This window comes from Carlito syrichta, unplaced genomic scaffold (assembly GCF_000164805.1).
Source record: "Carlito syrichta isolate Samal-C Ts95f unplaced genomic scaffold, Tarsius_syrichta-2.0.1 Scaffold304706, whole genome shotgun sequence".
Classification (NCBI taxonomy): Eukaryota; Metazoa; Chordata; class Mammalia; order Primates; family Tarsiidae; genus Carlito; species Carlito syrichta.
In genome coordinates, this window is record NW_007248802.1 from 174,447 (window position 1) to 188,042 (window position 13,596).

The 13,596-nt window shown below is 41.0% G+C and overlaps 1 protein-coding gene and 1 pseudogene across 2 annotated transcripts in view; one reads left to right on the forward strand and one right to left on the reverse strand.

Annotated features, from left to right (window-relative positions):
• Positions 1-848: 848 nt before the first annotated feature.
• Positions 849-13,596, reverse strand: part of LDHAL6A (lactate dehydrogenase A like 6A) — a 19,938-nt gene continuing 7,190 nt past the window's right edge. The window contains 8 exon segments of the mRNA XM_021713736.1: positions 849-952; positions 955-1,008; positions 1,752-1,846; positions 2,337-2,438; positions 2,440-2,449; positions 3,507-3,642; positions 3,644-3,683; positions 12,884-13,055. Of these exon segments, the coding sequence (XP_021569411.1) occupies positions 849-952; positions 955-1,008; positions 1,752-1,846; positions 2,337-2,438; positions 2,440-2,449; positions 3,507-3,642; positions 3,644-3,683; positions 12,884-13,055 (713 nt within the window).
• LOC103263027 lies at positions 6,696-7,794 on the forward strand (annotated as a pseudogene). The gene has a single exon (XR_504476.2). The product of XR_504476.2 is annotated as a zinc finger protein 32 pseudogene (transcript).

Consider the following 13,596-nt stretch of genomic DNA (forward strand, 5'->3'; position numbering starts at 1 on the left):
GCCACCCCAGCGTTGAGTTGCTAGGCTCCTACAATCCTTCCACCTTAACCTTACAAGTAGCCAGAACTTCAGGCACATGCTACCATGCCACAACTTTTTTTTAATCGTACATAAATGAACATAAGTATTAAGCCAGCCATAATGAAAGAATTACCCATGCACCTAATAGAAGAATCAGAATTTCTATAACACAATAAACACATACATTCTTTTGGGCCAGATGACAACTTTATACACACACACAAAGCAAGTACTAGTACATCAGAGGTACCAAAAACACCTCTTTTGATTCAGTCATTTAGGAATTGAAGGGAAAAAAGTATCATCCCTTATGTGGATACTAAATACATGAGCTGGGGGTGGCTAAGGGCTAAGTAGGGCAGCCATTCTTCTCCCTTTCTTTTTTACAACTTTCAGGAATTCAGATTTATTCAAAAGTTTGACAGGTAGACTCCAAAACTACTAGCTCATCTTCAATAACTCTGGAATGCTAGCTGTAAACAGCTTTAAAGCTTGAGATTCTTCTGGATCTGCCAAAGTATTGCTGCACTCTTTTTTTTTTTTTTTTTTGAGTTGGAGTCTCACTCTGTCATCCAGACTGGAGTGCAGTGGCCGCTCCCGGCCACCGCAGCCTCAACCTGCTGGGCTGCGGCGATCCTTCTGCCTCAGCCTTCCAAGTAGCCAAGGAATTACAGGCATGCGCTACCACGCCTGGCTGATTTTTGATTTATTGTAGAGATGAAGTCTCGCCAAGTTGCCCGGGCGGGTCTTGAACCCGTGGGCTCAGGCAATCCACTCACCTCAGCCTCCCAAGGCGCTGGGATTACAGGCTGAGCCACCGAGCCCGGCTATATTGCTGCACTCTTTTGCAGCCTGGCCTCCTCCTCAGCAGTCAGCTTTGCTTTTATGAGGCCTGAGATACCATTCTGTCCCAGGATACATGGAACACTAGGAATATTTCTTCAGTTATCCCATAGAAGCCCTGAAAGTAAAGACCAGAATTACTCCCTTTTCTTTCTTTCTTCTAACAAAGGTCTGCAATATGAGGACACAATTATTTAACAGATTAGTAGTATAAACAGCACCAGGACACAGGAAATTTAAAACCATGATTAGACATATTTACCAGCCAGCTCTCCACACAGGCCCCCACCTCTTGCCCTGTTTGCTGGACCCATCCTCCTTTCCTTATCTCCTTACCCCAAACCTTCCTATCAGGGGACCAATTCTAAATTCCTATGACTTCCTTTCCAGTGATTTGGTTCCATTTTGTTTTAATCTCTCCCATTTAGAGTAGCAGAGGGATCTTACCCATGCCCCAGCTCCCCTCCCCCCAGGGACTAACTACCAATTCTTTTGGGGGCTAGTGCTTGTTTCCTAGTTCTCTCTGCTGGCTGTTAGACAGCAACTGCAAATGCAGCAAGATCTATGCACCATGCTTCCCAATGCTACTGTATATTTGTAGTTAGTTCACTCAGTTTAATAATAAAGATGCAAGAAGGATTACTTTTAACTGGTAAGAAGAAATGTCATACCAGGCCAGGACAAAGGTCTACAAAGATGAGTCTCTCCTTCCCCACCGTGCCCCTCTTCAGCAGCAGCAAAGAACAGACTTTACGAAGACAAGTGCTTCTACTAGGTGGACTCAGAAATTCAAAGTGCCTCAAAAATGTTTTTTACCCCATATTATGTTAAATAATGGTTTTGCAAAACGTGAATATCCTACCTGACTTAGGGTGGAAACAATGCACTCCTAAGATTCTTGAAAATACTTTCCATTAAATCAGCTACAGATAGGCTAACACCCCAAGAAGTATAACCTTTTGTTCGAATAATCTCATAGCCACTGTAGAGTTAGAAGAAATCATGACCATAAGAAGTCAGCTTGGAAGTAACACTTGTCATTGAACATCCACTTTGTGACAAAAACTGACAATGCTACAAAACTAAAATGTTTCCATCAGTAAGTTCTAGAAATTTCTGATAGTGGTTATTTAAAATGAACAGAGTTATGGAGATCAGTACAGAGACGCAGAAATTAATATGACATCAATTCTGCCACTAACATAAACGTAGAGTAAGTGAAAAAATACACTGTCGGTCAACAGGTGAGTCCCTACGATATGCTAGACATTGGAGTAGGTTCAGGAATGAGCAAGACAAAAATCAGTCCCTAACTGCTTAAGAATTTATAATCTGGTGAATATGATCACACAAAAATAAAAGTAGAAGTGCTAATAAAAGTAACAACATATACTTGAGGAGCTAATCTCATCCCTCTAGCAAAATTCAGGCTCACAACTGCCAGGGTACTGAAAATGTCAAACTAACATCACCAGCAAATCGCTTTCTTGTGGACATTTTTCCACTGCTCAGGATCTTCATCAGTTCCTACATCTGAGTTCAGCTGCTTCAGAGGGACACCAGCAATGTTCACTCCACACAGGAACTAAGAGATACCAAAAAACCCATTTATTGTATGGTGTATAGCAGCGTTTTGTTTTTTGTTTTTGATCTTAGCAAAACTATTATAATTACCTTGAGTGGTTTTCACCAGGAACGTTCAATAGAGCTAACAAAAACTTCAGATGTCTGAGCCCCACTCCAGATCTCCTAATCTCCACAGGCGGGGACCCCTAATTCTATCATCTTGGCAAAGATTCTCCCAACAAGAAAGTGGTAGTTTTAAAGTTTCAACTGTAGATAAGTTTTAACTTTTTTCCCTCTGAGTCTTTTTCCATAGCCAGGGTTTATATTACATGAATTTCAAAGGGTTTTTTTTTTGGGGGGGGGTTTAGTTGGAGTCTCACTCAGTCGCCCAGACTGGAGTGCAGCGGCCACTCCCAGCTACCACAGCCTCGACCTGCTGGGCTCCAGCGGTCCTTCCACCTCAGCCTTCCGAGGAGCTGGAACTACAGGCACGCACTACCACGCCCGGCTAATTTTTTTGATTTATTGTAGAGATGAAGTCTACGCCGAGTTGCCCAGGCAGGTCTCGAACCTGTGGGCTCGGGCAATTCACTCATCTCGGCCTCCCAAAGCGCGGGATTACAGGCTGAGCCACCGAGCCCGGCCTCAAAGGTTTTTTTAAAGAAACTAAGGAAAAGAAGGACTGCTGTCACCACCACAGCACCCTTCCTCTTCCCCTTATATTCTCCAGTCATGCTGGTCCCTTCCTCTGAAGAACTCCTGCTACTTGAATTACATTGCTGACCTTTCTAAACTAGAGTGCCCCAAGTTACATACAAACATCATGTTACTGAGTTCTGCAGGTAAGAAAGCATTACTATCCTGGCTATCCATATGTGTGATTGTAGTACCAGTCTCACATTTTTCAAATTTGTATTTGTGATTGTTTTAATTATAAAAATAAATGTTCTAAAAATTAGACTAGAATACTAAAAAGGCCTAAAGTGGAATGAAGTCTTCTGCCCACCCAGGAGCTGTTTTACATTCAATCTATGAATACACAGAGCATGCAGGGCTCAGTGATGCTGTTGGCTTACCACTTGAGTCTCCATGCTCACCAAGGACCAGCCCATGACGGCTTTCAGAGTGGGTCCCAAGCCTCTGCCCAATGAAGTAATGGAAACAGGCTGTGTCCAGATTACAGCCACTTCCAATAACACGGTTTTTTGGGAAATGCACTCAACTTCCAGGCTACATAAGTTAAGATATCCACTAAGAAGAAAAAGTTCAAGTCAGGAAAAGTTCTCCTCTAAAATGATACATTTTTTTTTTTAAGAATTACCTAACTTAAAAATAGTAAGTCCGAGCCAGACTCGGTGGCTTAGCCTGTAATCCCACGCCTTTGGGAGGCTGAGGTGAGTGGATTGCCTGAGCCCGTGGGTTTGAGACCCGCCTGGGCAGCAAGACCTCATCTCTACAGTAAATCAAAAAATCAGCCGGGCGTGGTAGCGCATGCCTGTAATTCCGGCTACTTGGAAGGCTGAGGCAGAAGGATCGCCGGAGCCCAGCAGGTCGAGGCTGCAGTGGCCGGGAGCGTGCCACTGCCCTCCAGCCTGGGCGACAGAGTGAGATTCCAACTCAAAAAAACAAACAAAAAAAAGAGAAATGTGCAAAAAATAATAAGTCCGATGTTGTGGTGTGTGGGAAAGCATACTTCTCTATCCAACTCCAGCTATGCCACAACTCCAAAAGCATCTACCGAATAGAAATTTAAAAATGAAAACCCTTTTTATTGCTACTTTGCATAACCTGGTATGCAGAAACATAGGAAATTTTGAGAAACATGAATAAAGGAATACCCGCTTATCTAGCCTTTTAAATTATTTTTCTCAGAGAATAACTCATTTTCAACAAATAGCTTACTTAAGAGGGGAATAAAAAGAAACAGGTATAAATCCCAGCTACTTGGGAGGCTGAAGCAAAAGGAACGCTTGAGGCCAGCAGTGCTTCATGAGACTAGACTAAGTAAAATAGTGAGACCCCATCTCTAAAAAATTAACTCAGTCAAGTATGAGTCCTAGCTTACTTTGAGAGGCTGAGATGGGAGGATCGCTTGAGCCTAGGCGATCGAGGCTACAGTGAGCTGTGACTGCTCTACTGCTCCAGCCTGTGTGATAGAGCAAGACCCCATCTCTTTAAAAAAATTTTTTTAAATAGCTGAGGCAAGAGGATTGCCTGAATCCAGGGGTGCAAGACCAGCCTGGTCAACTTGGCGAGACCTCATCTCTACAATAAATCAAAAAATTAGCCAGGCATAGTGGCACGTACCTATAGTTCCAGCTACCTGGAAGGCTGAGGCAGAAGGATCCCCGCACTCCAGCCTGGGCAACAGAGACTCCAACTCAAAAAAAAATTAAAAATTAAAAAATAGAATTATCAGGGAAACATAATCAGGCCTTTGTCCCAGTAGGCAAGGGATACATTTTTTACACAGTCTGATGTTTGGGTATGTGAATGGTTTTAAGTATTATTAGCTTTATCAGAATTTTTTCTTCTTGAAATTAATTTTTAAAGTAATTCCAAAAGAATGTCAATGTAGCTATATTAATAGCAAACAAAATAGAACTTTCAACAAGAAAGCACTAATGGGAATACATAGTGATACTACATAATATATGAAACAATTCAACAATGTATAACAAGCATGCATTTAGATATACCTAATACAGCCTCAAAATATACAAAGAAAAATTAGGAATTGTAAGGTGCATTTGATTCAAAACACAATGAACAATTTTAACATAACTTTATGAGAAACTGATAAGTCAAAAAAAGGTTCATAGGGGCCAGGATCAGTGGCTCAGCCTGTAATCCCAGCACTTTGGGAGGCCGAAGTGAGTGGATTGCCTGAGCCTGCGGGTTCGAGACCCACCTGGGCAACTTAGCAAGACCTCATCTCTACAATAAATCAAAAAATCAGCCGGGCGTGGTGGCGCATGCCTGTATTTCCAGCTACTTGGGAGACTGGGGTAATAGAATCCTCTGAGCCCAGCAGGAGGAGGCTTCTTCAGTGGCTGTGAGCATGCCACTGCACTCCAGCCTGGGTGACAGAGTGAGACTCCAACTCAAAAAAAAAAACAAAAAGTGGCACATATACACAATGGAATATTATGCAGCCATAAAGAAGGACAAAATCATGAAATCCACAGCAAGCTGGATAGACTTAGAATCTATAATACTGAGTGATCTTTCACAGAAACAAAGAACTAAGTACCACATGTTCTCACTCAAAAGTGGACCTTGAACAATTATTGTAATACTATAAGAAAAAGATTGGCGCCGGGCTCAGTGGCTCAGCCTGTATTCCCAGCACTTTGGGAGGCTGATTGCCTGAGCCCACAGGTTCGAAACCCACCTGGGCAACTTGGCAAGACCTCATCTCTACAATAAATCAAAAAAATTAGCTGGGTGTGGTAGTGTGCACCTGTAGTTCCAGCTACTTGGAAGGCTGAGGTGGAAGGATTGTCGGAGCTCAGCAGGTCGAGGCTGCGGTGGCTGGGAGCGACCACTGCACTCCAGTCTGGGTGACAGAGTGAGACTCCAACTCAAAAAAAAAAGAAAAAGATGGGCAGCAGTGGTAATCTGCCGGGGGCAGGGGGGCACACCTCATCAACATGGGTACCTGCATAATGAACATTTGTATACCTAGCTCTGAATTGTACCCCACATCTTTAAAAGAGAAAAAAAGGAAAAAAATTTACATCCAAAAAGCTCAACTCCAAGTAGCATAAACTAAAAGAAATTCACACTAGACTCATCACAGTCAAACTGTTAAAAGCCAAATAAAAAACATTGGAGGCCAGGCTCAGTGACTCAGTCTGTAATCTCAGCACTGTGGGAGGCCAAGGTGAATGGACTGCCTGAACCAGCAGGTGAGACCAGCCCAGGCAACTTGGTGAGACCTCGTCTCTACAATAAATCAAAAATTAGCCGGGAGTGGTATGCCTGTAATTCTGACTACTTGGAAGGCTGAGGCGGACGGATCACCCTGGAGCCCAGCAGGTCATTGCTGGGTTGGCCATGAGCATGCCACTGCACTCCAGCCTGCACTCCAGACTCCAACTGAAAACAAACAAAAATATCAGAAACAGCAAGAGACAATTTACTGAATATAAAAGAACCAAATAAGTCAACAGCTGATTTCTAATCAGGAACAACTGAAGCCATAAGACAGGTGGATGGCATTCAAAGTGCTAGAAGAAAAACAACTGAGGTGCCAGCCTTTGTCTGTCTGCGGGCGCGCACCGCTGCGGTGCTCAGGAACAGCCCATGGAAGAATCATTTGAAGAGGTGGTGACTGAAGTCATACAACAGGAGTGGACATGTTTGGATTTCCAACAGCTACCCTGCTGGACTGTCATGGAAGATATACCCAGAATGTAGCATTCTTCAATGTGATGACTGAAGCCCACCACAAGTATGACCACTCTGAGGCCACAGGATCTTCGAGCTGGGATTTTCAGAATTCTTTCAGAAGAGAGAAGCTGGAACAAAAATCCCCAGATTCTAAGACACTACAGGAAGATTCACCTAGAGTAAGGCAGAAGGTCTATGAGTGCCAGGAGTGTGGAAAATCCTTCTGGCAAGAAGGTAGTCTAACATTACATGAAAGAATCCACACTGGTCAAAAGCCTTTTGAGTGTACCCACTGTGGAAAAAGCTTCAGGGCCAAAGGTAATCTTGTTACACATCAGCAGATACACACAGGAGAGAAGCCCTATCAATGCAAGGAGTGTGGGAAAAGCTTCAGTCAGCGAGGTAGTCTGGCTGTCCATGAGAGACTCCACACTGGACAGAAACCCTACGAGTGTGCTATTTGTCAGAGAAGCTTCAGGAATCAAAGTAACCTTGCTGTTCACAGAAGAGTTCACAGTGGTGAGAAGCCCTATAGATGTGATCAATGTGGAAAAGCCTTCAGTCAGAAAGAAAACTTAATTGTTCACATCAGAGTTCATATGGGCCTGAAGCCTTATGCCTGTACCCAGTGCAGGAAGAGTTTCCACACTAGGGGAAACTGTATTCTGCATGGCAAAATCCACACAGGAGAGACGCCCTATCTTTGCAACCAATGTGGAAAAAGCTTCACTCAGAGAGGGAGTCTGGCCGTACACCAGCAAAGCTGCTCACAAAGGCTCACCCTTTGACCACTTTCTTCAAAACGTTCTCTGTATGAATCACAAGTACAGAATCTTCTGAGACCAAGCAACCTATCCAATTCTGTAGAATGAATGGAGAATCTTTCAGAAAGACCACCATTGGGTAGGGCAAACTGACTTTTTTCCCTCCCAAATGAGTATGAAAAATAAATGTCTTGTTTATTATCATTAAAAAGAAAGAAAGAAAGAAAAACAACCAAGAGGCCGGGGTGGTGGCTCAAGCCTATAATTCCAGAACTTTGGGGAGCCGAGGAAAGAGGATTGCCTGAGCCCAGTCAGGGGTTCAAGACCAGCCTGGGCAACATGGTGAGACCATGTCGCTACAATAAATCAAAAAATTAGCTGGGTGTGGTGGTGCCCACCTGCAGTTCCAGCTACTTGGAAGACTGACATGGAAGGATCACCTGAACCCAGCAGGTTGAGGCTGAGGTGGCCACAAGAGTGCCACTGCACTTCAGCCTAGGTGACAGAATGAGTCTCCAACTCAGGGGAAGAAAAAAAAACAACAACCAGGAATCCTATAGCTAGCAAACCTGTATTTCAAAATTGAGCACAAAATATAGTCCCAAATAAAGACGGAGAATTCATTGCTAGCAGCACACCTATCTTACAAGAAATGCTAAAGGTTGAAAGGAAGAAACATCAGACAATTATTCAAACTGAAAAGAAATAAAAAGCACTGACAAATATTGTATAATTTATATATAATGTACATATACCCCACACCACGCCCTAATTTAAAACAACTGCATAAAACAACATAAGATTTAATTGTTGGGTTTATAAGATACAGAAATATAATGTATTTGACAGTAACAACTGTTTTAGTCCATTAGTGCTACTATAAACAAATAATCAAACAATAAGGAAATCTGGGGATGGAGAGACACCCCTTATCAACAAGAGTGCCTGGACAAAGCATATTTGTATACCTAACCCTTAACTGTACCCCACAATATCAAAATAAAAAATACTGATATATTAAAAAAAAGAAAGAAAGAAAGAAAGAAAGAGAAGACTTGAACACTACTATCAACCAAACAGACCCAAGGGACATCTGTGGCACCTCCAACAACATTCTGAAGTGTACATGTAAAGACAAAAACTACTGAATCTAAATCAAATGTTTTCCAGGACAGACCATACACTAGTCCACAAAATGAGTCTCAACAAATTCAAAAGAATTGAAATCATACTAAGCACATTCTCAGAACACAAGAATAAAACTTGAAATCAACAACACGAGGAAATGTGAGAAATGTATAAATACTTGGAAATTAAGCATGTGCCCCTAAGTAATCAATGGGTCAAGAAAAAATCATAAGAGAAATTTTCAAATATTTGAAATGAGTGAAAACAAAAACATAAGATAACAAACTTTATGGGATGCAGCTTATGCAGTTCTTAGGAAAATTAACAGCTGTAAATACGCATAGAAAACAAGAAAGATCTCACATCAATAACCTAAGAAACAAGAAGGGAAAAAAAAGGCACATTAAGCCCAAAGAAAACAGAAGAAAATAAATAAAAATAAAAGTCAACACAGTAAAGTACTGACACCAAAAACTGCTTCTTTGAAAAGATCAACAAAATTGAAAAACCCAGACTGGCCAAGGACTGACCAAGGAAAAAAGGTAAAAAGACAAATTACTAAAAGCAGCCGGGCTCAGTGGCTCAGCCTGTAATCCCACACCTTGGGAGGCTGAGGTGAGTGGATTGCCTGAGCCCGTGAGTTCGAGACCCACCTGGGCAACTTGGCAAGACCTCATCTCTACAATAAATCAAAAAACTAGCCAGGCATGGTAGCGCACGTCTGTAGTTCCAGCTACTTGGAAGGCTGAGGTGGAAGGATCACTGGAGCACAGCAGGTCGAGGCTGCGGTGGCCGGGAGCGGCCACTGCACTCCAGTCTGGATGACAGAGTGAGACTCCAACTCAAAAAAATAAATAAATAAATACTAAAAGCAAGAATGAAAGAGGGCACCATTACTACTGACTTTAAAGAAACAGACAGGATTATATGGAAATATGAACCTCAACAAACCAACAAACTAGATGATTTACATAAAATGTATAAATTTCTATAAGGACAAAAACTATAGAAGCTAATAAATAGAAAATCTAAATAGACCTACAAGTAAAGATGTTGAATCAGTAATTTTAAAATCTTTTCAAAAGCAAAGGTTGAGCTCAGGTGGCTTCACTGGAGAATTCTACCAAACAATTAAAGAATTAATACCAACCAGTCCTTCACAAAATCTTCCACAGAATGAAAGAGGGAACACACTATTCATGTTATGAGGCCAGTATTACCCTGATACCAAAGGCAAAGACACCTCAAGAATATTATAGAACAATATCCCTCAAGAATATAGATTTAAACAGCCTCAAGGAAATGCTAGCAGACCAAATCCAGCAACATTAAAGGATTCTTATACATCATGACACAGTGTGGGATTTATCCCAGAAATGGTTTAACATCCCAAAATCAATTGGCAAAGTACAAAAAACATATGACCGCCTCAGACACAGAAAAGACATTTGACAAAATCCAACACCCACTCATGATTAAAACAAACTAGGAATACAACTTCCTTAACATGATAAAGAGAATCTATGAATAACTCACTGATAATGTTGTACTTAATCATGAAAGACTAAATGCTTTTCTCCTAAAAGTGGGAACAAAACAGGGATGCCAACTCTCACCACTTCCATGAAATAAATGCTGTATTGGAGGTTCTAGCCAAAGCAATTAGGCAAGAAAAAGAAATAAAATGCATCCTGATCAGAAAGGAAAAATGAAACAATTCACAGACAATGTGATGTAGTATATAGGAAATCCTAAGGAACTGCTAAAATATTAGGACTAATGAATTCAGCACAATGACAAGACACAATATGGACATACAGAAATCAACTACATCTCTATATACTTGCAGTACTCCAAAAATAAAGTTAGGAAAACAATTCCATTCGTGATAGCATCCAAAAAAATAAAATACTCAGGAATAAATTTAACAAAGGAGGAGATTTGTACACTGAAAACTATAAAACACTGCTGAAAGAAATTAAAGACCTTTGCAATTTGAAACTTATGAAGTATTTTTTTAAAAGACCTAAATAAGTTGAAAGACATCTATGTGCATCAATCAGAAGACTTAATATTGTTAAGATGGAAGTAAATACTACCAAAACTATTTACAGATTCAATGCAATCGCTATCAAAATCCTTGTGGACTTTTTTACAAATGTTGACAAACTGATTCTTAAATTCATATGGAAATGCAAAGGACGTGGAAGAGCCAAAATAAATCTTGAAAAGGAACAAAATCAGAGGACTTAACACCTCCCAATTTCAGAACCTACCACAAAGCTACAGTAATCAATACACTTCTAAATACTATGCAGTGAACTTCATATAAGTTCAAAATAAAAGAAGACGGGCTTGGTGTTGTGGTCATGCCTGTAACTTTGAGGGTCAAAGGCAGGAGGATTGCTTGAGTCCAGGAGTTTGATACCAGCCTGGGCTACACAGCAAGACCTCATCTCCACAAAAAATAAAAAAATTAGCGGCATGTGGTAGTAAACACCTGTACCCACGGCTGCTCAGGAGACTGAGGCAGAAGTATGCCTGAGCCCAGGAGGTCAAGGCTGTGGTGAGTATGATCATGCCACTGCACTCCGCCCTGGACCAGAGAGTGAGACCCCCTACTCATAAAATAAAATAAAATTTTAAAAAGACTGAGAAAAATGTATATACCAAATATACTATAAACCATAAAATAAAAAATGTAAATGGTTACCTATAAGGGGGTGTAGGCTATTAGGGAAAGGGGCACAGAGACAGAAGCTAGACTTCATTGAATAAGTCCTTTTCAATAAATTGAACACTGGATCTATGTAAATATTTTATAAAATTGTGAAACAAAATTTAAATAGCAGTTTCTCAGTATCAAAATTTAAATGTTAGAATAAACTTAATCATGTACATTCAGTTTTGGCCTATCCAGAGAGACAAACTATTCGAAATGACTTTAGAATACAGTAATTTGAATATCCTTAATTACTGAGCAACAGACTCATAATCAGCTATCTGTCTGACATTTTCTCTTGATTATCTTTTCAGGTATCTCAAATTTAACATCCCATTTGGAAATCTTGATTTTTTTCTTCTCTACACCTAACATCACTCTTACATTCCTCACTGACACCTGACTCCCATCCCATTGAAAGCATCCCAACCCAGGTAAATGGAACTACCAGTAACTCAAAGGAAACATCTAGAAGTTGTTTTTTTTTTTCATTAGTATTATCTTTTTAATAGCTTTGGGCATTTAATTTTTATTTTAAAGATGTGGGATACAATTCAGGGTTAGATATACAAATGTTCATTATGCAGTTACCATTGGTGATGAGGTGTGCCCCTCCCTCCCCTGGCAGTTTCTCTCAACTGCCAATCTCACCACCCCTCCCCTGGCAGTTTACCACTACTGCCAATAGAAGGTATTTTTGATTCATCCCTTTCCATCACACACAACCTATCAACAGTCCTGCACATTTTATCTCCACCATACATCTTGAATTAGGCCACCTTGCATGTGCACCAGTAAGGAGTCTAGTACACTTTTGGTAGAGCTATGGTACTACCTTTACTTTTCTCACAGTAATCTGGAAAACAAACCTCAGCCTTCAGAATGGAAACCTTGAAGGCCCTATGTTTAAGCAAAGTATCTTTTCATACACACTATTTTTTTTTATTTTTATTTTTTTTGAGTTGAAGTCTCACTCCATCGTCCAGGCTGGATTGCAGTGGCACACTCATGGCCACTCCAGTGTCGACCTGCAGCACCAGCGATCCTTCTACCTCAGCCTTCCAAGTAGCCAGAACTACAAGTGCATGCTACCATGCCTGGCTAAATTTTTTTTATTTATTGTAGAGACAAGGTCTTGCCCAATAACCCGGGCTGGTCTCGAACCCACAGGCTCAGAGAATCCACTCACCTCAGCCTCCCAAAGTGCTGGATTTCAGGCTGAGCCACCGAGCCTGGCCCATACACACTACTATTTAAAGAAACCACTACTGTATATACACTGATTACAACTGTACAAAGTACATGTTACAGTAACAAAACAGGAAGAGATTCTGGAAGTATATTGATAGTTTAAGATTTAATACTCATTAAATTCCTTTTCTCTAAGTTACTAAACTCAGTCCCCCCCCCCCAAATTCTTCACTGAACAAAGTAAAGCTGAGCTGGATTGGTAACAATAATCAGCTTGCAGTGGGGACTGTGCTGGGTAATTTTGGGGTTCATTAATTTAAAGATGGACACATTTCACTGGACTAAATCAAGGCGTGTTTCTCCTTTTTTCTGGTGTGCACCTGCTGTGATAATCACTATGTTGGAGTTTGCAGTGACAAAGTAGTCTGGGGAAAGATTGGAAGAAAAAATAGAATAAAAGAACATCTATCATTTCCTATTCACCTCAACCACCACGCTATTTTTACCAAAGAAATAACCCTTAAATCTTCCACTTATGCCTGTACTATTCTTTTAATTCAGGAGTACTATGTTTTCTTTGTACATTTTTAAAAACAGAAACCTTTTAAACTGGCTGCAGTGGTGCATGCCTTGAACCCAGAAGTTCAAGTCTAGTCTGGACAACATATTGAGACCTTGTCTCTTAAAAATATAATAAAAAATTTTTAAAACCTGCAAAAATACCTCTAAGCCTTTCTTTAGAGTAAGGGGGTCAAGGCTGGACATGGTGGTTCACACTGGCAATCCCAGCACTTTGAGAGACCAAAACAGTAGGACTGCTTGAGTCCAGGAGTTCAAGATCAGCCTGGGCAATATAGCAAGACCTTGTCTCTAAAAAATGGCCGGGCTCGGTGGCTCAGCCTGTAATCCTGCGCCTTTGGGAGACTGAGGTGAGTGGATTGCCTGAGCCCACGGGTTCGAGACCCG